This window comes from Ambystoma mexicanum, chromosome 2p, assembly GCF_040938575.1.
Source record: "Ambystoma mexicanum isolate Mex_15411 chromosome 2p, UKY_AmexF1_1, whole genome shotgun sequence".
Classification (NCBI taxonomy): Eukaryota; Metazoa; Chordata; class Amphibia; order Caudata; family Ambystomatidae; genus Ambystoma; species Ambystoma mexicanum.
In genome coordinates, this window is record NC_090923.1 from 1,227,751,505 (window position 1) to 1,227,777,267 (window position 25,763).

At 46.2% G+C, this 25,763-nt stretch overlaps 1 protein-coding gene across 1 annotated transcript in view; it reads left to right on the forward strand.

Moving 5' to 3' along the window:
• The window catches only part of AP5Z1 (adaptor related protein complex 5 subunit zeta 1), a 497,387-nt gene that overhangs the window by 178,738 nt on the left and 292,886 nt on the right, over positions 1-25,763 (forward strand). The window contains exons 6-7 of the mRNA XM_069645515.1: positions 25-193; positions 508-648. Of these exons, the coding sequence (XP_069501616.1) occupies positions 25-193; positions 508-648 (310 nt within the window). The remainder of the gene's footprint in view (positions 1-24; positions 194-507; positions 649-25,763) is intronic.

Here is a 25,763-nt window from a genome sequence, read left to right on the forward strand (position 1 = left end):
AGACTGATTTGCCTCATTGTATAGCCTGGACCAATTACAGAGGTGGATGGTGCCATTGCAACAGACTTCTTCACAGTGCTTTCGATGGGCCATCATTACACAGAAGACCAATGGCTCAACATGCAGACCTTCTCAATGCTTCGGAAGTGGCTACTATGCTATGGGAGCGGAGGCATAAGCCGGGTTGACTCAGGTACTAAAAGCTCCAGCTAAGCAGTATGGAACTCCCCTTTATAGTTTTCCTCTGTCCATTTCACCAGCTGACACCGAATATTTGAGCATAGCAGGTTATACTGATCGTTTGTGGAATTTCGTTTTGGTCTTGTATCTGATGTTTATCCGAGGATGCAAGAAAGGTTCATAGCAAGTCTTGTTCAGTGAAGTATTCATATTCCTATTATCTGTGCTAATAATAGAAACACTTAACACAACTAGGATTGATGATTTTGTACTCTTGTATGACCACTAATTACCTTTCCTCCCGCCCTATTGCGCCACACCCTTCAGATGATAAATCAGACTTGGAAGGCTCAGTCATGTCCATGGTTTCTGCTACGTCCACGTCAAGTCGTCTGTTGCCCCCAAAGGAGCGCCTGAGGGAGAAGGCCTATGAATACTGCCAGCGGCTCATCGAGCAGAGTAACAGAAGTGAGTGTGGACATGTTTCCTCTGAGCTCAGTGCAAGCATGCATAGCTGCAAACTGATTCCATGTCACAAAGGTTACCATTTGAAACCATCCTGTTTAAAAAAGAAAAGATAAGCCTATGACAATCCAGATGCAAAAAAAATGTAAGATTGGCCCTCATGATACGGGCGTGGTCTGAGGCAAAACTAAGTTTCAGTATTCTAAGTTCTATTAGCTACAAAGCCTGGACTGGCTAAAGATGATCCTCTTGGAGTAGGGCAAGTGGCAATTAAAAATGAGGTTTTAGTGTCATGTTGATATGGAAATGTCCATTTTCCATAATCATGTAGATATCAGGATTGTAGTATTTGCCTGGGCTTTTACAACTAAATGAAGTGTGTATTTAAATGGATACTTGCAACATTCACAACAAAAAATCTGCCCATTGAAGGTCTGTCCTACTTTAAATCAGCACAGTTTTAAGATTTAAATGTGTCAGTCATGAATGAAGTAGGCTCAAAACTTGCTTGAGAACAGGTAATGTGCAGGAAAGGACCTTGAGGCTGAGCTTCAGTGTGAGAAGACAGAATTGTGGATTACATCTAAACATTAGAAGCAGCTGCTGTTCCAAATTCTGCAATGTGTTGTCTGGGTTAGAGGCTGCAGGTAGCCTGGAATCGACCATAGAGTAAAGCTTTCCAAGTTCTTTGTTATGGCTTTTTGTCATAAGCATAGACTGCTGAGTGAGGCGAGATGTTGGGAATTGTTACAGGCTTTTTATTCTGGAGCCTTGTGTTGGTAGCAAAACATTAAGAGATGAGGAACCTTAATAAAGTGCTGAACATTGCTGGTCAGTCTGGCACTGATACACTTATGCATGAGGTATAGCCAAATATGGACGGTGTGTGAAATGTTTCATTAGTGCTTACATGTTGGGCTGTTTCTAGTGGCAAAATTGCTAACAGAGGATTCTCAAGACTTGGTTTTCTGGTATAACCACTTTTACGTGCCTACATATTTTGGGATGCTGGCCAAGTGTATTTGTCTGTGTTTTTAGTTCAATCATATGTCAAAAAAAGAAGTGCTTAAAATACTTTTAATGTTGGTATGACATTTGGTATTAAAGGAAGTCCAAAGACCTTACCATACCCCTGAAAGTGTGTTAATGTTTGCCAGTTCAACATAGGATCAAGTTTAAAATTCTATCCACAGCATTGCATGACTATTTCTGCATTGAAATGCTTCTAGAAGCTAGCCTCTCCCTACCCACTACACACCTGCCCAATTGACAATCTCGGGCTACCATGACCCTGGATCAAGACCAATTCGGACTGATGAAACATGGGTGAAAATCCATCATGGTTCTGGTTCTCAGGTGCTAATCTGTTCACGAGGTTCTTGAGAAGAAGCTCCTTGAAACAACTCTTTTTAATGACTCCCTTTATCCTTAGTGACTCAACCACTGGGTCTCCTCTCTGCATAGAAGATACATGAAGGCATCTCCTATAGAAAATGTGTTTCTTGGCACAAAATGTCTCCACTCGCTCGCTATTGCAAAACGGCACACGATTCAAGACCAAGGGAGTGAGCAAAGAGACACATTTTACACTTTGCCACCAGTTTGCTACACAATGTGAGCTGAATTTCCCAGTGCTGCTATCTACATCCTTGCATTCTCTTATCAGTAGCAGTACAGGACCCCTACCTCCGTACCCTAACCCCCTGCAAAATCCTGAAAAAGGCAACCTCCATCATTTACCCCATAATCTAAAGAGACCAAGATGGCGAGTGGTTGAGCAACAGTACCTTCAATGGAGCAATGTTATGACCAAAATGTTCTTAGAAGGTTGCTACCTCAATTTAATGACTACAATTAATTTGTTTGAACGGAATAGTTTGAATATTAAGTGAGTGAAGTAAGGAACTAGTATGTTTGCTGGATTGAAATACAGCAGCATTGCGCAACTGAAGTGAACTAAAAATAAACTGTCCAAGAAATAGCTGTAACAACATGATTAGTTCCTGGAAAATAGACATATTTGCAAGTTACATAATCCAACAAAAATACATTAAATAAGTCTTTCTATGAAGACTTCCACAAGGGCCGTTACTGAAGTCACTACCTATACTTTAATAATCTCACTTTCTCAGAAAGATACTTTAATCTGACAGCAGATATGTATTGTATGATCAAAATAATATAAAACTAAATGTATTGCATGTTTAAAAAAGGTGTATAGTAACCTATATAAGAATATGTAAAAATATTGTATGTTGGCAAAATGTCTCTGTTCATGTTGAGTAAAAATAAAATGGTGGGATACCACCACAACCTGCTAGTGCCCTTTCCCTCCCCCATTTCAGTTAAATAAAAAAGGAATATCTGAAACCCACAACTCAACCTCCTTTGACATGTAATCACCACTATCTAATAAATGAACACTCAAACATGTGTTTACTCTTGATATTTCCGCAAGATATTTTCAAACTAAGAACTTAATGCGATGAGTTGAGTGAATACTCTCTTGAGAGCAACTAAGCGGCCCCATTGACAACATTCTGATAGAAAACTAAACCCGTAGATAAATAGACATTTGATGGACATTCGAAGAATTGACACAAGAGCCACCTATTTGTGATGGAGTTGGTGGTATGGTCAATAATAAAGTAACTTAATTGTGTAGTTGAAAGCTTGCTTTACGGTGGATTGCAGAGGAGAACTTTTATTGGAATAACTTTAGCGCAAATGTAGCTTTGTATTTAAAACCTGATTTTATGTTTGAAATTTTTAAATATTGAGCCAGTCACAGCATGTGGTCTAACAGTCCTAAGCCTCCAAGTGTGTTGTATCCTTGCCAGAGGCATATCTAGACATTGATATGTGAGAGTCTTGACAAGAGCAGAAGAGCAGTGTAAAGGTGAAGAAAGGATAAACCCACATGAAAGATTTGTACAGGTAAAAAAGAGAATGAGGTCTAGGGGTGGTGTAATAGTTTGGATGTATGGAAAAGGGGAAAGGCGCAATACTCTTGTGAACGAGTGCATACTGTGAAGGCATCATGAAGCAAGACACAGACGACAGGTTCAAAGTTCAAACAAAAAGTATTTATTAAATCAAATGTCGGGATGGTAGAATGCCTAACTTGCCCTATGCTAAGGTGGGATTTCCCTACCTGAATGAAACTAAGGAAAGTCTGAGTCAAAGAGTTCAACCTAAAAGTCTGTCTGTGTCCGAAACCTATTCTTGCCCTCACAACTAAAGCTAAACAATGTGTAGTGATGTCGGTAATCCAAGAAATAGTGATCAAAACAAAGTTCTGAGCTTCTTCCAGCTCTTTGCTTTCTTTTCAGCTCCCCTTTCCCAAGTTCAAGAAAGTTCCACAAAAAAGTATCAAGATCACCTTTCTCGAAGTTCAAAGCAATACACTTCCACACAATCCTCGGGGTTCCCTTCTCCAAGTTCAAGGCAACACAGTTTAAAAAGAAAAGGGTCTTGAGGCTCTGTCCTCAAGACAACATCTGCAATTCCTCGAGTCTCAGGGTTCCCTTCCTCAACACTTCAACGTAGCAATTAATACTTTTTGTGTTTTAAAAGTTCAACACAACTCCATTACAACTTGAGCTTTCCTCTGGATTGTATCAACAGTTCACTTGTAGGGGTCTTTCTTGGTGCATTTCACAATGTCTTTGGTTTTTGGGGTTCCCTGGTCTAGGCGAAGTGTCAGACCGCACAGTCCACCCGTCACAGGTCGCGCAACCAGGAACGCTAGGCTCTTCAGCCCCCCACAGTATGTGCAACTTCACACTCTCTTGGCTTCTCCTGGTCAATCTTTTGGCTTTGCCATAAAGCGGGTGCACGCTTTATATCAGTCTTTGGCCTTGCCACACTGTATTCATTCATGTAGTTCACTTTGCGGTCGTCTTATAAATTTCCCACCTCTCTGCCTCACTCTTTCACACTTGTGCCTTTTTCTGCACGTTATTTTCAAATGGGCACTTTTCCATTTGACTTTCATCAGTGAACCACTTTGCCTACAAATTTTCACTCCACTCTCTATTCAATGCGTGTGATTTAGCTTTCCTGTGAATTTTAATTCAGTTCGGTATTTAATGTGTTTCTTTTATAATGAGCGTTTCTCTTGTTCCCTAAATACCACTTTCATTGACCAGGGATACAAAGACTCGGTCACACTCAACTTTGCTATTAATTGCTGTGTGAAGTAAACGCTTGCACAATAGTCTGTTACTTAGTTTCAGCTTGCATGGCAGTTCAAATAATTGGAATCGCTTTAACCATACTGGCCACTCACGGGATAGGATTAAAACGTCCAAGAATCCTCATTTCCGTCACATTGTGCTCCCGACAGCTTACTTGGGGCCTCATCACGAGTAGGGCGGTAATGCCGGCGCTATTAGTGCCGCCGCTATTAGCCCTACCGCCAAACCCCCGGCGCTATTAGCGCCGGATCACGGGTTTGGTGGAACGGTTAGTGCCCATTCCCCATTGGGCCCTTTCGGGAATTCCTCATTCCCCATTAGGCCTAATGGGGATAATTTGTGCTATTACAGCCAGCGGATTTCCCGCCAACGGTAATCGTGCCGGAAATCAGCAAAAACTTGCTGCAGATGTCCCCCCAGCTCAGAGCTGGGGGGAAATTCGCCAAGGCCATGATCTGGCAGACCCTTAAATGCGGCGGTAATAGTGCTACCGCAGCATTCAGGGGGTTACCGCCAGACTCGTGATGAGGCCCTCGGTCTGCCACAGCCCTCACAGCTACCAAACCTTCTCTGTTTCAGATTGTTCGCACTTGCTGCTGAAAGTAACCTCCTTCGCTCAGCCCTCACACAGGCCTCCCGGGTTTCTGCCTTGTTGCTCCTTTGGTCTCCTTATGTACACCTGCAACCACTTAACAGGTTGCAGGTGGAAGCTCCCAATTGAACTTGCCTGACCATAGTTAAAGGGACATGCCTGACCTTCACAGTACTTTGCTGGCATCTTCCTCATGCCAGTACTAGAGTGGTGAAATGATCTAGTGTTCATTACTCCTAGTTGCCTCTTCTTCGTCCCAGTAATGTCATAGGGAAAGTATGGGAAAGTGAGGGTAGATGTTGTACAATAGCGTATAAAGGCTATGGCAGGATTCGTTTTGTCTTCAATAGGAAAAGGGGGACACTATGGGCCTCATCACGACTTTGGCGGTAACCCTTAAATCCGGCTGTAGCGCTATTACCGCCGGATTTAAGGGTCCGCCAAATCAGGACTTCGGCGGATTTCGCCCCAGCTCTGAGCTGGGGGGAAATCCGCCGAAAATTCGCGCTCATACCGCTGGCGGGAAATCCGCCGGCGTTATGAGTGCGAAATTTCCCCATTGAGCCCAATGGGGAATGGGGCATTCCCGAATGGGCTCAATGGGGAATGGGGATTAACATTACCGCCGAACTTGTGATCCGGCACTATTAGCGCCGGGGAGTTCGGCGGTAGGGCAGATAGCGCCGGCGCTAATAGCGCCAGCGTTACCGCCCAAGTCGTGATGAGGCCCTATGTCTCGCCTGTGGGTACCCTACTCTCAATCATTTCAGCGAGCCCTGCTGCCCTGTTGCACTTCACCCTGCTCCCTTCTCCCTGCACTTCTCCCTATCGCAATTGCATGATCTGAATGTCACAAGGGCAGGTAAGATCGTTTGTCTTGTCGGTCCTCTGTTTTCCCCCTCCATGTCTTGTTGTGGCTTGAAACACTTGTGTATAAACACTTGTGTATAAGGGCATTTTAAATACCAAATCAATCAATCTCCAAAGACCCTCCACCCAGGTGATCCTCCCTCGCTTCTCCACCCCCAGGGTCAGGATCCAAAAGTGATGGCCTTTCCCTGGCCACCTGCAAAGATGATCCAGGGGGAGTAGGAGTGAGGATACCCTCAGGTTTCTCACAATACCTGTTTTAGGCAGTTTCTAGTACTTGCAGGGAAGTACTGAAATAAGTGAGGGGATGTTTGATGGGCTTGCGGTGTGCTCAAACATACCCTTAAAGGTTGACGACTTGTTTGTCTGGTGTCCAGATCCAGGGAGAGAAACCTGGGATTACCCAGCCAACTATCTGGACTGATAGAGCATGGAGTGTACTGTGTGCAAGACGGATGTGGTGGGCCAACAGGGGGAGAGATGTTTTATTTTGTATGGTTTATTTATATCACGCTTATTGCTGGGCTTCGCCAGCTTCTAAGCATCAGACTGGGGATTTGACCTATGTTGCGCTGCATTGTCTTTTCCCTAAGGTGAGTGTGTTGCCTTTGAGGTATCCAGTAGTGTGTCGGCAGTCTTCCACATTGACATATCTGTAGGTTCACATACTGAGAGATAGGTGCAATAGCAGTGAATAGTCTATATTGCAATATATTTTCTGAGAATGCAGTCACTGCACAGCTCAGTGTCTTGTATAATGGGCAGCTTGTGTTGTACAACTGTCACCAAATAAGGTTATGACAAGCTTGTTGATTGTATAGCTCTTTTGGCCCATACTAAAGGCCGCCTCACAACACTGGCGGGGTCAGCAGATAGGAAGTCTTTGAGGCTGCAGGTCAATAGGAAGATGGAGGCGAAGGCATAGATCGAATACGAAAACAGGGCAAAAGGACCAACAACCAGCATATTAAATTAGAATCACTGTACGGGGTCCGAATAGGGCCTATATGATCCCACAAACGAAGTAGAAACAATATAATCGGAAAGGGCTGCAGTAACTTCATTATGTTCTATAAGAAAGATGGGACTGCAGGGATTTTATTATACTAAATTGTGCAGTAAATCTCTGGAACTATCTACAATTAAGCTTTCTCTTCCAGAAACTCTGGTGTCCCCATTAGGACCAGGGTAACATATCTCAGTTGCGGTAGGTACCTTTTTAAAGCTGCTTTTCAGGAGTTGTAACCATTCACCAATTTCTCTCCTAGTGGGACAAACCCAATAGGCCTGCTATGCTTGTGCTGAAAGGTTAGTTAAGTTCTTGTTTGTACCCCCCACGGGGCAGCAGGAGGGGGTAACCAGCCAGATGGGGAGACAGAGGGGACTGCCAAAGAAGAGTTGCGGTCCAAAGCTTGATAGCAAGCAGGCTAGCTTGAGTTGGTTTCAGAGGGAGCTCAAGTCCAACTCGTAATATAGAGGTCATTGGTAAAAGGGGTGCTTCAAAACCCCCGCTGCTCCTGGATTTAGGTGACCCCTGAGCCCTGAACCAACTATAGGAACATGGTTTGATGACCGTGAACAGGTACACACAGCGCAGTCTGCTGAAAATTCAGCTCAGGAACAGTGGGTGCACAGGTGCGTTTGGTTGTCAGGTTTAGGGTGCAGTAGCAGGGTTGGGGGGCATTGGTTGGTGTAACCTGATCCCACAACCCAGCAAGGATCGAGACAAGGTAAGCCTCTGCATTGACGGCTACATGAATAGGTCAGCACAAGGGAGCAGAAAAGTATAGCCAGCCTTCCAGAATAGTGTCATATGTCAGAGACGATGACTTGGTGGCTCGAGATGTCTCACGACTGAGATGAGAAGGAGTAGAAGCAAACTGCTTGTTATTCCATGACAGGAAGTGCCTTAACCTCTAGATATTTGTTACCAGGAGAGCTGCAACACTGCAGGCGAGGAAGTGCAATAGCAAGGTAGAAATTAAGCACAATCTGTGCAAAAGATTTGCAGCTCCCAGAACAGCAGTATGGCCTGCACCAGGACTCTCCGCAGCAGCTAATTTCCACAGTCTTTAGACAAGTCCAGGAACGGGTGCGTTATATGATAACATGTGCTAGTGTTTATGTATCTCAGCCAATGTGAGTTCTGTCTGCCTTGGGTAAAATGCCCAGAAGTGTCAGCTTCTGAATGGCTGGAGGAGTTTCAGGGAAGGCGGTTAGAGTTGGAGAGAGAGATGAGGACTGCTCTTGCGAACCATTTACCTACGTTTGCTTAAAGAATTCTTAATTAAAATGCATAGGCCCCTAACAAGCTTCTTTACTAGGAAATCTACCGTCTACCTTCAGAGCACATCCACCTGTCTGGTTGAGCAAGCTGTCACTCGTTTGAGGAAAAGCCAAAATACTACCTGCCGTGGCTGCCCTGTTGAGAAAATGGTGAAAAGTCTGCCGTGGTGGTGGAGCAGGGAAATGGTGCTTGGTCTGCCCTATTGAGTGAGAGGGAGTTTGGAGGCTGAACCGCCATGCAGACGGAGGGGTTGAGAACATTGGTCCACAATAGCATGCTTGCCTCAGAGACTGTGGGCCTCATTACAAGTCCGGCGGTAACCGAGGCGCTAAAACCACCTGGTTCGCGCCGGACTCGTATTACCATTCCGCCTCCGTGATTCCCGGAATTACCGGGGCATTACAACCCCGGTGACCCAAGAATTCCGGAGGCGGAATGGTGTAAATCCCCATTCCCATTGAGTCCTATAGGACTCAATGGGAATGGGGATCATGGAAACACTGGCACCATCTTGTGATGGTGCCGGTGTTTCCTCGTCCGCCTGCAGGCGGGTGGTGTTAAACCCGCCAGGTCAGACCTGGCTGGATTGACGCCTCCGCCTGCAGGAGTCGTGATCTCCCGGTATGGAAACAAAGGTGGCGGCGGGTTTACCGCCACCATTGTTTCCATACCGGGTGAGTTCTAATGAGGCCCTGTGTGTTTGACTAAAGCCAGTCAGCGGCACGCTTTCAGTGTGAGTGTGTCTGACTCAGTGGATTGGACCAACGTCGGGGCTAATGCTTACAAGGGCATGCATATTGACATTGCGGGTGAGTTTCAAGCCACTCTGGAATATCAAGAGACACTCAACGGTTGTAAATTTGTATGTGTCCAAGAATGGCATGTGCCTGCAGGTTGGTATGAGCAGAGTGATATGGGTATCATATTGTATCCGAGCGTGCCGGGTCTCGTGTCAGTTGTTGAAAGGGAGGTGACAGGCGAAGTAGAGAACCGGTATGGAGAAATTGTTCAAGGAGGAATTGTGGTGCCTTAAAGGATATCTGCACCAGAGTTTGCTCAGATATGGGGCAGTTCTGGTTGTGAGCAGAAACATCAGCTTCTGAAAGGCTGGAATATTCCAGGGAAGGCTGTTCGAGCAGGTGACAGAGAGGACTGCTCTTGGGGTCATTTACCTACGCTTTCTTAAGGAATTCTGCTTCAATAAAATACACAGACACTAACCTGAGTCTAGTGTGTGGGTTTCATTCTTATAGGATCTGAGCAATGAACAGGGTCTCCCACTGATAAACACATTTACACGGAAGCTAGCCTAAGTCTGCCACCAATCGCGCTATAGGCGGCAAACAAAGGTTTGGGCATCCAGCCAGACGGGCGTGCCCTAAAACATGGCAAAACTGCATACATTGTAGATTGGGATGCCTGAAGAACTTTAAACCAGCAGAAATAGCCATTTCGGCCATGCCTAGTGTTCCACACAGCCAGAAAAAGGCCAAAATGCAAAATGTCACAGAGAAGGCCTTCTACAAAACCTCAGTACTACTGTGGCTAACATCTTGGTGCTTTGGGCTACTGCTGGAAAAGTGGCAACAAACCTGGTATAGCCAAAACTAAGTTACAGCTACCACCAACCTACTCCACAGTACAGGGTGGTACACTCACCCTGGGACCAAAATGGGATGCTTAAACTGCACCTTTGCCCTAGAAGCCATTCGAGCCACTAACGGCAGCACATCAGAAAAAGAAGGGTTGTATTAAAAAGGGGGCTAGAAGAAGTCAACCAGTTGCAAATATGTAAAAAAGAAAGTGTGAACAACAAAGGCCTAATTGGGATTGAGGATTATAATACTGCATAGTTCAACTCAAATGGTCAGTTTTTGCCAATGATCAAGAAATGGGCACAGACCTCCAATAGCAATGAGCACAAAAGATTTTTTTCTGGACACCAGTAAAACTGATAAGACTTTGTTTGAAGAGTGGAGATGATTGCTGGAGGGACGGTTAAAAAAACAAAACATTGTTCACATTTTGGTGGCTGGTTTGTTTATGCAGAGGCGTAAAAAGAATTACAGAATAATAACTCAATATTTATTCTCTGCCAATAAGAACGGCTACTAAAGGAAGTCATAACTCTGAAGTTCCAGGATGAAATACTTAGACTGCCCTGTTTGCTAATCGAACCACCTCCAATGAAATTGAAGAATAGACTGCACTATAGATGTTTGACTGAATGATCAAGTTAGTCAGGCTAACCTTATGATTAACCCATAAATCACAGGTTAAGCCCTCATCTCTAACCTGGTCCCAGCCTGCACTTCTCAAGTTCAAATATCCAGCGGGACCGACTTCATCCTACTGAGGTGAATAGTGTGATGAATCCTGTGGAGTCATCACTGATCCCCAGCCTAAAGATCTCCTCCCATGTGACCAGGGGACGGCAGCCACTACCCGCTCCTGACCCTGGGGGTGGTATTATGAGGGAGGATCACATTGGAGGCGATGGCTGGCGGGGAGATAGGGTTAACCCATCACAAGAGATGCAGTATTCTTCTCTTAATGAAGATGACCCTATAATTTCTAAATTCGTAATGGTATGTTGTCACTTTACAAGTCCCTCCCATTGTAGGACCCAAAGAACCCTTTCGAATGGATTGTGTCCTCCCACGTATTCCTCATCTTTGATATACGTATCTCATCCAGCTTCGCTGCTTCGGAAATCTTTTCTCAGCAGAGCGCGCTGTGCACGATGTCATGGCGTCGATGTCCATCGAGGGCCGCAGCAGTGTGTCGACGTCACCAGTAGTATAAGTAGCTTGTGCTGCGCCCTTTGGCTTTAGTTTCGTTTTTCCGATAGCTTTGATTCGAGTAATAACGGCGTGCTTCATTTTTCTTCTGAAAAATGTCTTCTTCTTCGACCACTTCTATCCCTAAATTGGGTTTTAAGAAATGTCACGACTGCGGGGCAAAAAATGTCGATAACAGATCCTCACGTAACTGCCTTTGGTGTTTGGGTTCTAGTCACCGAACCGAAGACTGTGGGTCCTGCCAGTCTATGACTGAGAAAGCTCTCTGGGAACGCAAAGGTAAATTAGCAGTGGGGAGGGAAGCTTCAAAGGTTTCTTCGAAGAAATATAAAAAGTCTTGTGAGTCCAAGGACTGTACTCAACATGTACCCGATCGAGGAGTCGATCCAGACAGTCCTCATCGACTTCTTCCATGAAGGCGAAAAAGAGACACCACAGGTATCCCGCTTTGTCATCGGATACCTCTCCTGAGGTTATGCAATGTCCGACTAGGTTGGATTCTCCCAGTAAATGGAATGCCTTTAGGCAAGAGATGATGCAGATCTTTGAGAATGTGGTCTCAACCCCCTCAAGAGTCTCGCAAGAGCCAGATCCCGGGCGCTCCGTTGGATGACGCAGGAAGGTCAGAAACTACTTCGGCCAAGAGGAGTAGTAAATCGAAGGCTCGACACGCTCAACCCGACAAAAAGGTGTTGGAAGGCATTGATGCGCGCGTTGACTCCGCCTCCGATACCGGCGAAGAAACAAAAAACGTCAAAGCCATTGACGATTTTGTCAATGCCATTGACGCAATTTGCGTCGACTCGGAAATCGAGAGATTTCTCGAAGACGCCTTTGACGCCGTCAATGGTGTCTTTTTATTCCATCGAAGCATGTAACGGTGCAAGACATTTTTTAAAAACTTGTACTGAAAAAATACTTTTTTAAGTCAATCTCCTCCATTTATGAGGAAGCTAGCGCTTCAGATAAGGATGTTTCTCCATTAGGAGTGAGGCTTGGCACTAGGGAAGTGCCTGAAGAGCTAATTGATCCTGAGTGTAAAATTAAAGATCTCTGTGACTCACTCCACTCTGACAGCAGTCTTGATACATCCCCAGAGTTGGAGTTTGGTAAACCTGACCCATCAGAACATGCTGATTCAGGATATAGAAATCTGATGAACAGGGTCACTGAGTACATGGGCTGGAGTAGGGCTTCACCAACTTTCGAACAGGAAGACATGATGGTCATCCTGAACCAGGGCCCCCAAAAAGATCCAGTCTTACCTTTTCACAAGGCCCTCCAGAAGAAGGTGATGGCTAATTGGAAAGCCCTACAATCTGGTCCTGCTATCAACGAGAATTATGCCAGGAAATATAGACCCTCATCCAGTGTCCCTGACTATCTCAGCAAACATCCTACGCCTGAGAGTCTGGTCGTCCAGGCTGCTACTTCCACCAGGCAGTCTGCCTAGCCCTCTATCCCCCCGGATAGAGACGATAAGAAAGAGGACACATGGGCTCGCAAGGTTTTCACCTCGAGCAGTATGGCCCTGAAGTCCACAAATGTTAGCTCTACCCTGGCTAGGTTAACCTATACTCTGTGGGAATGTGTGGCTGATCACATTCCAGAAGGCGAGGAAAGGGATGGATTCTGAACTTGTTTAGGGATCGCAAGGAGGCGATGGGAGAGTGTCTCCAAACAGGACAGGATACTGCTGACAGCATTAGCAGATCCATGGCTGCAAGCACTGCGCTACGCAGATTTGCGTGGTTGAGAAAGTCGGGGTTTGCACCGGACGTGCAGCCAGACTGCTCAACATGCCCTTCGACAGTTTGAGGTTGTTCGGCAGCAAGGCAGACGAGAGTCTGGAGAAGCTACAGACCTCCAAAGCGGCGGCTAAGTCCCTTAGCGCTTCTATTCGGCAACCTCAACGACCTTATTCAGGCTCATCTTCCTGGAGAGGTCGTCCTTTTCGCTTCTGTTCCTCAGTTGGTAGAGGAAGAGGACAGGCTGTACAAAGGGGGCAAAGAAGATTCCCTTGTGGTGGACGAGGTAAGGGTGCAAAAGCAGCCCCAGCAGCGGAATCTTTACCCTCAGCCGCCTCTAAGGCACTCTGAGGCCTTGACCCACAAGACCTTGGTGGGAGGCAGAATCTCTCAGCATCTGAACGAATGGCGGGGCATTACTTCAGATGCTTGGGCTCTGGAAACAGTAGCCCAAAGTTACTGTCTTCCTTTTCTAGAATGTCCTCGGGATCATCCACCAGGAGCCAGCCCCTACAGAATTCCAGATCCACTCCGCGTGCAGGAGATCTTGACCTTGCTAGAGAAAGGTGCAAGAGAACATGTACCTGTAGCGGAGAGGAACAAGGGTTGGTACGCCCCCTATTTTCTCATTCCAAAGACGGACGGAGGACTGAGACCCATCTTGGACTTAAGAAACTTGAACAAGTTCCTCAGGAAGGACAAGTTCAAGATGGTCACCCTTTCTCAGATCCTTCAGGCTCTCCAGCTCCAAGATTGGTTGGTATCATTGGACCTTCAGGATGCTTACTTTCATGTGCCAATCCATCCCAAGCACAAAAAGTACCCGAGGTTCACGGTTGCCGGTTCTCATCAGTTTCGCCATTCGGGATGACCTTCGCCTGGAGCGTTTTCACCAAACTGATGGCGGTAGTGGCAGCAAGTCTCATGAGAGGGGGGGATTCACGTCTATCCCTACCTGGACGATTGGCTGATCAGGACTCGTTCACCCGAGCAAGCCCAGGAACATCTCAGTATCACCTGCCACTCCCTACACAGACTGGGCTTCTCCATCAATTACAAGAAGTCCCATATGATACCATTCCAAAGACTCCAGGAGCGGTCTTGGATACTTCCTCTGGGATAGCCTCGCCCCCCGAAGTGAGAGCTCAACACATTCAGCACATGGTAACAAAGTTCCAGAATGCCCAACATCGTCCGGCCTTCGACTTTTTGAGGTTGCTCGGCCTCATGGCATCCAGCATTTCTCTGGTGCATTTCTCTGGTGCCAGAGGCCAGATTGAGAATGAGATCCCTTCAATGGGCCCTCAGAACCCAGTGGTCACAATTTTCAGGGAACATGTTGGATCTTCTGCAAGTTTTGAGAAGTGTGGCTCAAGATCTAATGTGGTGGACTTGCGAAGACAAAATTCTCAAGGGACAATCTTTTTGGCAGCCATGGCCGGAGATAACGGTAGTGACGGATGCCTCACTGACAGGGTGGGTAGACCACACCAGAAGATTAACAATCAGCGGTCGTTGGTCTCCATCGGAGTCCAAACTACACATCAATCTTTTGGAGCTGAGGGCAATCAGACTAGCGCTGAAGACCTTTCTGCCCTCTGTACTGGGAAAGAATGTCCTGATAATGAAGGACAACACAGTGGGCATGTACTACCTCAACAAGAGAGGAGACGTAGGGTCACTACCACTGTGCAGAGACCAATGCAGCTCTAGTTCTGGGCAAAAGAAGGAATCTCTCGGTGAGCAGTTCACCTAGCCGTAGAGAAGAACACAGCGCTGGATGCTCTGAGCAGGCAGAGCACAGTCTCCCACAAGTGTGAGCTAGCTCAGGGAGTCCTTCAGGAGATCTTCACCCTTTGGGGGACCCCTTAAGTGGATCTGTTTGTACCGCTACCAACCGGAAGTGCGATCAGTACTGCTCAAGGGAATTTCCCCCCAGAGGAGCTCTAGAAGACGCGGTCATGGTGGACTGGGCATGTCCACTTCTGTACGCGTTTTCTCCAGTCCCCGTGATTCCTCATGTAATCAGGAGGTTGAGAAAGTTTGGGAAGACCATGATCCTAATTGCTCCTGATTGGGCCTTGAGGACCTGGTACCCGGACCTTCTAGACATGTCCATCTGCCCTCCAATATGTCTTCCACAAAGAGAGGATCTTCTCTCGCAAGAGGAAGGTCGGGTTCTCCATCCAGAGATCAAGGCACTCAGCCTTCACGCATGCTTTCTGAGAGGCTGAGATATAAGGATCGGGACCTCCCAGACAACATAATGGAGATTTTGCTTTCGGCCAGAAGGCCAGCAACAAAATCCTTGAACCGGTGTCATTAGAATAAGTTCAGTAACTGGTGTAGGGATAAGAATGTGGATCCATTCTTATGTGGCTCACCTATGGTGCTTTCTTTTTCACTACATTTAGCCAGACTGGGGCTCCAGATTGGTACAATTAAGGGATACCAGGCGGCGCTTTCCATCTTTAATCGCTCCTCTGAGGAGGTTTCTTATTTCAAAATACTGTTAATTGTCCAGTTTCTGAAGGGACTCACTAACGTGTACCCTCCAGTACAGTTTCATGTCCCGGCTTAGGATTTAAACCTTGTGGTAAAGTTTCTAACATGTATACCCTTCGAGGCCTTACATTCCTGCCCATTGAGGCTATTAACACTGAAAACTGCTCTTCTTGTAGCACTAACATCAGCCTGCAGGATAAGTGAGTTGCAGGCTCTTGCATGCAGACCTCCTTATATAATACCTTTCATAAGGATAAAGTAGTCCTGAGAGTTAAACCATCTTTCTTGCCGAAAGTAGTTTCTGATTTTTATTTGTCACAAAAAAATAACACTCCCAACTTTCTACCCTCCTCCTCATTTGGGCAAAGAGGAAGAGAGATTGCATAGACCCAAAAAGGGCTCTGAGATTTTACATTACGAGAATGGTGAAATTTCGCCTTGATGACCAACTTTTTGCAGGTTACACCGGTTCTAAATTAGGACTAGAGGTGACTAAACAAACTATTTCCTGGTGGATTACACTGACTATTGGAGCGTGTTACAGGCTTGCTGGAAAAGACCCGCCGGAAGTGCTTTGAGCCCATTCCACAAGGGGTATGGCTACTTCCGCGGCTCTTCAAAGGGGTGTCCCAGTGATTGACATTTGCTCAGCTGCAACTCGGGTGTCAATGCATACCTTTGTTAAGCACTACTGCTTAGACTCCTCCTCATCTCAAGAAGGCCTTTCTGCTAAAGCAGTCCTTCATTCCATTCATGATAAAAGTAAATAGTACTCCCCCCTCCAAATTGCCACTGCTTTGGGAGATTATCAAAGATGAGGCATACGTGGGAGGACACAATCTATTCGAAGAACAAGTTGCTTATCAACTGGTAACGTTCTTTCGACTGGATGTTCCTCCCACGTATTCCTCATCGCCCCACCCAGCCTACCCCGGCGTACAATTTACGTGATTTACACTCTACGTTTCCGGAGAGCTTGTAGTCTGGGGTACGCCGTTTAGTTCCCCGAATAATGGAATGAAAAAACTGAACTGAAGCCAACGGGCACGGCACAAGCTACTTATACTACTGGTGACGTCGACATGCCACTGAGGCCCTCGACTGACATTGACACCACAACATTGTGCACAGCCCCCTCGGCCGAGAAAATATTTCCAAAGCAGCGAAGCTGGACGATATATGTATATTAAAGATGAGGAATACATGGGAGGAACATCCAGTCGAAAGAACGTTACCAGTTGGTAAGTAACTTGTTCCTCTGCAAAACTCTAGGCAGAATAACATTCACACCTCAGGTACACATGACCCACACTTAACATATTTTGTCGCTAATGGTTTTGGCCTAAAAAGGTGTCCCAAACAAATTACCATTGCACATATTGCTCACTTAACATCTCTTGTCACTGATGGTTTTGATTTAAACAAACATCTAAAGCAATACAACTTTAAAAAGCACAATCATCCTATGAACTCCAACTCTTATAAAAACTCAAGTACTGAGAAGAGGAAGAAGGAGTTCATGTGGATCAAAAGAATCACCAAGCTAAATGTGCAGACTAGTTGCCATGGGAATCAGCTGTGCGGGACATTTAAAAATGGTGTGCCTGAAACTTTAAAGTGAAGGAGGAAAAGAGAGATGCAGAGCGGGCAAAGTGGGAAGCTGAACCGAAGGCAGACACCAGAGAGCAGACTGTGCTGAAGGAGGCAGGCGCTTCCTACCGTAAAGGCGAGAGACCAGGAGAAGCACGCAGAGTGCTGCCGAAAGACCGCTAGGAAGCTGGCAGCAGTGGAGAAACTGTTGGGTACGCGGCCGCATTGAAGAGCAGCAGTTCAACCGGCGGGTGAACGAGAAGCTGACGGGAGAACCGTGAAAGGGTCTGCAGAGCGTGAAGCGCTTCCTCTAAGCAATCACTTCGCCGCAGCCATACGCTGTGTGCCAGAAACTCCAGTGAGTCTGCCCAGTAGTATTGGGAACCCCTTCGCGTACCGACGGGCGTATAGACACTTTGAAACTTATGTTGAATATCACTCAAGTATTATAGAAAGGCAAAACGTACACAATTCTCCATATTTGAGATGTCGATATGGGGAAAACTGGAGTAAAAGTTACTATAAGCAATTGAACACTAATGAAGAAGTTGAAAGGCAAGATCTGTACAAGTCTTCACATAGGAGATGTCCATATGGTGAAGATTGGAACAAGCATCGCCACAAGCCAATGAATACTAACCACGAAGGTAACAAACAGAACTTGAATCAGTCTCCATATATGAAATGTCAATGTGGGGGAAGTGGAACAGGTAAAATTTGGAGCCAATAAAGTATGAACAGCGAAGGAGTACAACTGTGTTATACTTAAAGAACTGAAAGATAAAGAATCATTGTTAAAGGAATAGTGCGCTCAAAATGTTTATGGTTTTAAAAGATGGGCAATAATAAAAAATGTACAATAAACATCTTTTTATGAAAGTCGCTATGTAAAATGTTACACAAATAAAGCTGCTGTAATAAAAGCTACCAGCAGGTGGCTTTTGCTTCATTAGTGCCGCAAGGGCAGAGATGAACTCAAGCACTGTAGGCTTGTTCATTTCACAAAATGGACGCCTCCTAGTGCTTGATATTAAAGGGGTTTAAACATTGTGTAATATTTTACATAGGAACTTTCATTAAAAAGATGTTTATTATATATTTTTTATTATTGCCCATCTTTTAAGACCATAAATATTTTCAGCGCACTATTCCTTTAAAGGTTATAAGAAGACTTGGTGAAAGATGTACATCAGCAAAACAAAAGAGGTGATGGCTGGAAGGTTTAGAATTATCTTAACCTCTGTCATTGCTCTGGGCAACCCTCCAGACTTCATTCTTCACCTGCCAAGCCATAACAAAAGGGAAAAAATCATGTGCAAATCAGGCTTGGTCTTACCCCAAAAGGGAAAGTCCAGCCCAAACTGCTTGGCCACATCCCTTCTGCACAAGACCACAAGCATCCCCAAACAAGTTTTTTCTTGTTGTGCCTCATCAGTGATGAGTAGCTTGGGTCTCTAGGCCCAGCAGGCACGGGTCCCACATCTGGGCATACCCGTCCCACTAGGGATGACTACAGCAAAACAAAAGAGGTGATGGCTCCAAAGTTTAGAATTAATCTTTACCTCTGGGATTGCTCTGGGAAACCCTCCAGACCGTCGTCCTTTGCATGCTGTAGGGGAGGCATGGTATCACAAATATGACACTAACACAATAGGTAAAATTTGTAAAACCTTTATTGAAGTTTATGGGATTGGAAAAACTTCTAATTTGCCCTTTAACTAAGATGAGAGTAGTCTTGACCATCTCTTTGATAACCTGGGTATCACTGGTCAGGCTCTGGCTTGGCTGACTTCTTTCCTCTATGACCGACCCTCCCAGGTCCAACTTGGGTCCTTCCTCTCTGCTATCTTTTTCTCTACCTGTGGTGTCCCTCAGGGGTCTAACCTCTCTCCCTGGCTGTTCAACCAATACCTGGCACTCCTTGCCCACCGCATCTCCGTTCTCTGCCCCAACTTTCAGTGCTGTGCGGGTGACACCCAGCTCATCCTCAGGCTACACTCTGCCTCCTCCTCTCCTTCCCTCCTCTCTGACTGTCTGTCTGCTATCCAGGAGTAGTGTGCCACCAATAACCTCTGCCTTAATGCTAGTAAGACCGAGATTCTCCTCATCAGCACAACCGCTCCCTCCTTCCCTGTAGCTCTCTGGCCGGCCTCTCCTGGCCCTCTTCCTGCTCCCACCTGCAAGGCTAAAAACCTTGGGGTCATCTTCGGCTTCACTCTCTCCTTCTCTCCTCACATCGCAGACATCTCTAAGAAGTCACACTACCAGCTGCACCTCCTCGTATTCTTCCTTTCCTCTCCTTCCCCCAGAAGCTCACTGTCTCCAGAGCTCTGGTTCTCTCTAGGCTGGATTAATGCAACAGCCTCTTTCTAAATCTGCCTGCTTCTACTCTCCGCCCCCTGCAACTTATCCAGAACAGGACTGCAAGACTTGTCCTTGGCCTCAAGCCCAGGGATCGTATCTCTCCAGGACTGAAATCTCTGCACTGGCTCCCAGTGGCTGTGAGGATCAAGTTCAAAACCCTCTGCATTGTCCACAAGGCCTTCTGAGACCTGGGGGCTCAATACCTTCAACTCTCTCTTCCTAAATATCTCCCTTCTCGAGCACTTCGCTCATCCGCCTCCAACTCCCTCAGGGTCAGTCGCTTCTCCAAGCAATGAGTTGGTGGGAGATCTCTTTCCTCGGCTGGGGCCTCCCTCTGGAATAGCCTCCCTGCCTCCCTTAAACTGGAGGAGAACCATCTCCGGTTCCGGAAGCTCCTCAAAACCTTTCCCTTTGCTTCTGCTTTTTCTCCTCCCCTCCTCTGCTGACCTCCTAGTTGTAACTGGAACTGCACTGGCTACTTGGATACCCTCTGAGCTCAGGACCAGGTCCTCCCCGCCAGCGTTTCACACCTGCACTGCCCACCTGGCAACCCGTGCACTTGGGGACTGTCTCTGTATCCCTACAGTCCTCCTCCCAGACCTTGACACCGATGTCTCCACTTACCCATGCACTTGCCACATGCTGGCCCTCTACTTACTTTTTGTTATCCATGTACTTCACTGTCCCTGCCCCCTTCCCACGTACTTGCGCGATCTGAATGACACCTGGCCTAGTAGGATCGCCGTCAGTCCTCCCTCTGTTCCCCTCCATTGCCTCGTCGCGCCTTGAAAAACATGTGTATAGGCGCGTTATAAATGCCATATCATATCATCAAACGATAAACAAAACAGTCCTAGTGGAGTCCGTCAAATCAAAATGTCCTATGCTAACAAAACCTAATGCCTGCCCTATCTCTTGTAAAAAAAAGATTGTATAAAGAAGAAATGTATGTAAAGGAAAAATCACTGTTCAAAAGAATACATTTGGCTGAATCAGCTCTCCTCCGCACGTTAGGCCACACAGAGTAAGGCGTTCCCTGTAGACAGGATGACACACTCCAGCTCAGGGTTTCAACACAATAAACAGTTCCAAAACATTAATGTCTTTCTTTCCAGACTTCCAAATAATGTTTCAACACAAAGTTCACCTAGGCCCCCTCTGTCAGGCTCAAACCTCTCCAAAACGCAGTTCACACGGGTCCCCCTCTGTCGCGCTCAGACCTCTCACAACAAAGTTCACATATGTCCCCCTCTATCTGACTCAGACCTCTTCAGAACAATGTTCAACAACACTTGCAAGCAGACTCCCTTCACTAAGCTTATTTCACTTTGTGTCTCCCCCAGTCGGGCTCATATCGCTTTCGAATGTCGAAGACCTTTGAAAGTGCGTGGCTTTCTTTACAGACCTCCGCAGGACCATTTCGACTAAAAGTTCAAGGTTCAACCTCCACTCTTCTCTCTAGGAGTTAATTTTGCTTACTTTGCTTTTGCAGTTCATTTGCTTTATTGTTACAAACAATGGACCTTTCACAGAGACTTTCGAGTTGGTTACTTCTTTTCGCATGACCACTCCGTTACTCCATATCGCTGATTTGATTTCACAGCTGTCCTTACTTCAAAGTTAATTCACAAGTCTGCCTTTCTTCGAGTCTCATCCGCATGCGTGCAGCCTCCACTTGCGATATAACACACACCAGTCTCTCAGGTCGCTTGCTAACTCACCAGCTGTGTGCGTTTCTTTCTTGGTTTTACGATTTCTAATTCACGAGTTCAGGTTAGTACCACAGGCTTGGCCTCGCCTCCCCAACTCTGCTGTTCACCCGGGAGGGTCGCTGACATCCTTGAAACACAATGCAGCATTCAGATGTGGGATCGGTCCTTCTCCACATGTCTTTCGTGGCTTGTCGGAGGCAACGACCTCCAGTAGGGAACTCTTGGGGTTTTCAACCCGCTGCTCTCGTCCCTTGGTTCGTTGGTCTGCTCCAGTAGGTTTGCCTTCGACCCGGAAGTTCTGCTCATACTCGTGTTCCACCTTGCTCAGAGTGTCTCTCTAGGTTCTGCCTTTTATCAGTGTGAGGAGAGCTAATTGGTATCCGATGTATGCACTGAAAGTCAAGTGCCTTACTTTGCCTGACCGATTAACGGGACATGTCAAGTACGATGTATGTGAGGGGGGGGGGAGTACCGCATATCACCATCGGCTGCCTGACTCCCACTCCCCGAAACCTCTCACCCAGGTGATCCACCCGCACTGGCCCACCCCCAGGGTCTGGATCCAAAGGCGATGCCCGTGCCCAGGCCACCAGAGAGAGAGAGAGAGAGAGATCCCCAGGGACTAGCGGGATAGACACCCTCTGGTTTCTCACACTGCCAAGCCATTACAAAAGGGGAAAGACCATATTCAAATCAGGCTTTGCCACACCCAAACTGCTTGGTCACATCCCTTCTTTATGAGACCACCAAAAAACAAGTGGTAGAAAAATGGCTGCTGCCTGCAGCTTGCCCGTGACACATCATGCAGATAATAGAATTGTTACTTAAAAGGATACAAAGTAGCTCTGCTGTACTTCACTGTAAGGTGATGTGTGCAGCTTCAAACAAAGAACTGATTTCATAATGGGCACAGCGTCCTCCTGCACTGTTAGCCATAGGGACTGATCAGTGCCCGCAGAACAGATTAGCTAAACAAGGCGAGTAAAGTAAAAAGGCTTTACTTGCATTCAAAAGCCATTGGGGTACTAATGTATTTTGTTAAATCCTGCTGTCGGCCATTTAGTTTTTGGGTCTTTATTTGTTTGGGGAAAATGTACTCTGAGGCGAACCCTACACCCTCTATTGTGTGTTAGACTGGTTTAGACCAGTTCCAATGTACTTTGGGGGTGGCCCTAGGTGTTTGGCAGTTTTTAGGACAAGTGTAGTTGGCTGTCTGCCAAAACCTTTGTGTGAATGCCCCAGTGTGTGATTGGAGAGCTGGCTATACCTAGGGGAGACCCTACCCGGCCTCAATTCCGCTGGTTTTCTGTTGGGATTTAGTAGGTTTACTTACCTGCTGGAGGATTTTACCATGAAGCTGCTGCAATTTTATGACCAGGTCTGACCCTACTGCCTCGGTCCTTTCCTTGTGATACTGTGATTTTGTAGCACCTAGATGCTAATGGACCATAGTTAGCGCTTTATAAATTTAAATACATTCATACATCTGATTTCTTTTCTGCTTCTGGACATCCTCCCTGTGCTGTATTCGTCCTCCCCATCATCGTCTTGCTCACTGGCTGGTCTTCTTGTGCTGGAATAATTTCTGGGCTTTTTTGCCACAGTCTTCCCGAATTACTGACTTAGTCATGTGCTTTGGATAGCAAGCTGCTGTCACCCAGAAGGTTTGTGGGACACCCCTGCCCCACCTCTGCTGTGTGTCTGGGCTATCCTGAGTCATGTCCATTTTGTTTCAGCCATTGGACAGTTGTCTGTGGGCTGGGTGCTCCTCTTTGCTCTACGAGCCATTTCTATGCTTAGTCAAGAATCTGATTAGTCTGGATCACGTGTCTTGCTGGAGGCATCTTCACTGTTTTCACTCCTGGCTGGCGGGTCCCACTCCTGCTAAGGCTGATTGTTCTTCCCTTTGGTCGCCTGGGTCGTTGTTAATCTGTGGTTTAAATCCCTGGGTGACCTGGTCCTGCAGCTCGACCTTTAAAGGAAGACTTGTTCTCAACGGGTTTTGTCAATGTTCCTGAGATGTGTCATTTTGGGAGCCGCCATATTGAGTACATATCTCTGGACTCTGGATTAGAGGTTTATTTAAGAAACTTGCCCTTGTGGTTCCCCATGGTCATGGGATTCTGCAAGTCCCCCTTCAATCATGTTTTGTTATTGACTTTCATTGATCTGAATCCTGCTGTGTTTTGTGATATGTACCTCGCCCTGTGCAGTCCTCGAGACTTTACCTCGAGGCCCAGGGAGCAAGGTGGAATGTTGGGGGTGATGGCCAGCAGTTGGAGAGTGGTGAGGTGATGGCTGTCTTGCCGCCCTCTCTGTACTACTACTTGCCTAACTCGCAATAAAGTGTTGAACTTATCTGCTGTGGTCACGTTCGTTTCCCCAGCAAGTGGCGATGAGCCAAACTCACACAATGTAGTCATCCTCGTCTCCTTGGGCTCTGGTCAACGTGAAGCAACTGACAACCACAAGATGCCAAAGATGGTGGTGCTGCAGATAAGAGGCATAGCAGTACAGGGCACCAAGGGCTGATGTCAGGAAAACACTGAGGATGCTTGTTGATTTAGGGTGCCCATATATGAATATCCTGGCAGCCATTTTCCAAGAAATATTTGGGGAAACTGGTAACAAAACACTCTGGTTCATGCTTTGAGCCTACAGCATAACAGGGTTGCCCCATTAATGGCATAGGATACTTTAAAGGTGAAATCAGTTTCAGAAACAGGGTCATTAAAGGAAACATATATGTAACTAGCAACGGGGGTAACTTACAGGGATGGAGTCACAAAGGAACCTTGAAGATAGAACTGAAGCAAAGGTGCAAGTTGAGGCATTACGTATGGGGAATATAGTCCTCAACATTCTCAACCCAATCGTTGGCGAGTTGAAAGGATATATGTACAGAATTATCTTGAAAAATATGGGCAATGCTGATAGTGCATAGAGTTCAGCCATTGCCAATGACTATTAAAGAAAAGTTGGGGGTAGAGTTGAAGATGTTGTGTGAGGAGTAGGTGACCACGCCTATAAAGGCCAATGAATGGTTAACCCCCATTGTAACGAGGAGGACTTGCAAACTCATAAGGATGTGCATTGATTTTTGTGACCTGATCAAGGCCATTTGGGTAAATAGGCACCAACTTCAAAACATCTATGAAGTTATTAATGAAGAATGCCAATGAGTCCTCTATTCTGGATCTTTCTGCATATCTCCCGGTGGTGGTGGTGCACCCAGAGTCGAGACCCCTCACATCTTTTTTAACCCCACTGGGGGCTTGCTGTTACATGCAAATGCCATTTTCGGTTTGGCATCGGCATCTGCAGTTTTCCACAGGCTGATGAAAAACCTATTTGGCAGGGATCAAGGGATAACAGGCTTTCAATACGACATCCTTATAGTCACAAAATCAGAGGAGGAATATAACAAATAGTTTTTCAATAATGGGGACCATTTGGTATGACACTCCAATTTGAGAAATGATGGACAATAGTTCGAGGTTTGCTACTTGGATCATTGCACTTCATTGGAGAGGGGTCATGCCCAAACATGAATTGGTTAAAGCTATAGTTGAAGTTAATCAACCAGAATCCAGAGAGCAGCTACAATAACTTCTGGGGCTGGTGGAGTTTTACTCCAGATTTGTAGAGAATTCTGCTGGAAGATCGAAACTCCTGGACGTTTGTGTGTACTGAATGTTTTGAAGCCCTCAAATATGAAGCACCCACATAATACAGATTCCATTTTCTTTTTCAACTTTGTTTATTCAAGTTTTCAGTGCACAAACAAATCATATTTCTAGAGCATCAGTTACAGTTTTCTACCCAAAGTCTGCGAAAAAAGGCTCCATCCCTTACCCCCACTTCAAGATCCCACCCACCCGAAACCAGGCCTCATGCCCCAACCCTTCATCTACCCTTCCCCAGTAATACCCCTCGCCCATCTACACAAACCAGTTACTTTCCCTCTCCTTTTCAAGGGGTCCTCAAGTCCTTGCAATAATTAAGCTCATTCAAAATTTAATCGCAATCCACCACAGCTTACAGGTTCCAGTTAAGTGTGTGAAGCAGCATTCCTGCGGTCTGTGAGTATCTTATTGGGGCAGTGCTGAAACAGAAGCAAAATGGTGTAGAGGTGCCGATTGTAGATGCATCTACATGTCTTACTGATACGAAAAAGAGGTACACCGTCATAAACTGGTAGCCTTTGCCTAATATTGGGCCTAATATAGGGCCGGTTGCCATTTCAGGTTTGTTGGGGGGCTGTCATTTATGCTGCAATGGGACTCCAAGCCACTGGTACATATGTTCATGACTATTGCGTCTTAGAGGGTCTTACCACATAGCAGCAGGTGCTTAGTGCAACTGCAGGAATACAACTTTGGATTAGAATTTGTTTTTGGAAAAAGGAATAAAGTGGCCGATGTTCTGACCTGCAGACCATGTGTAGACC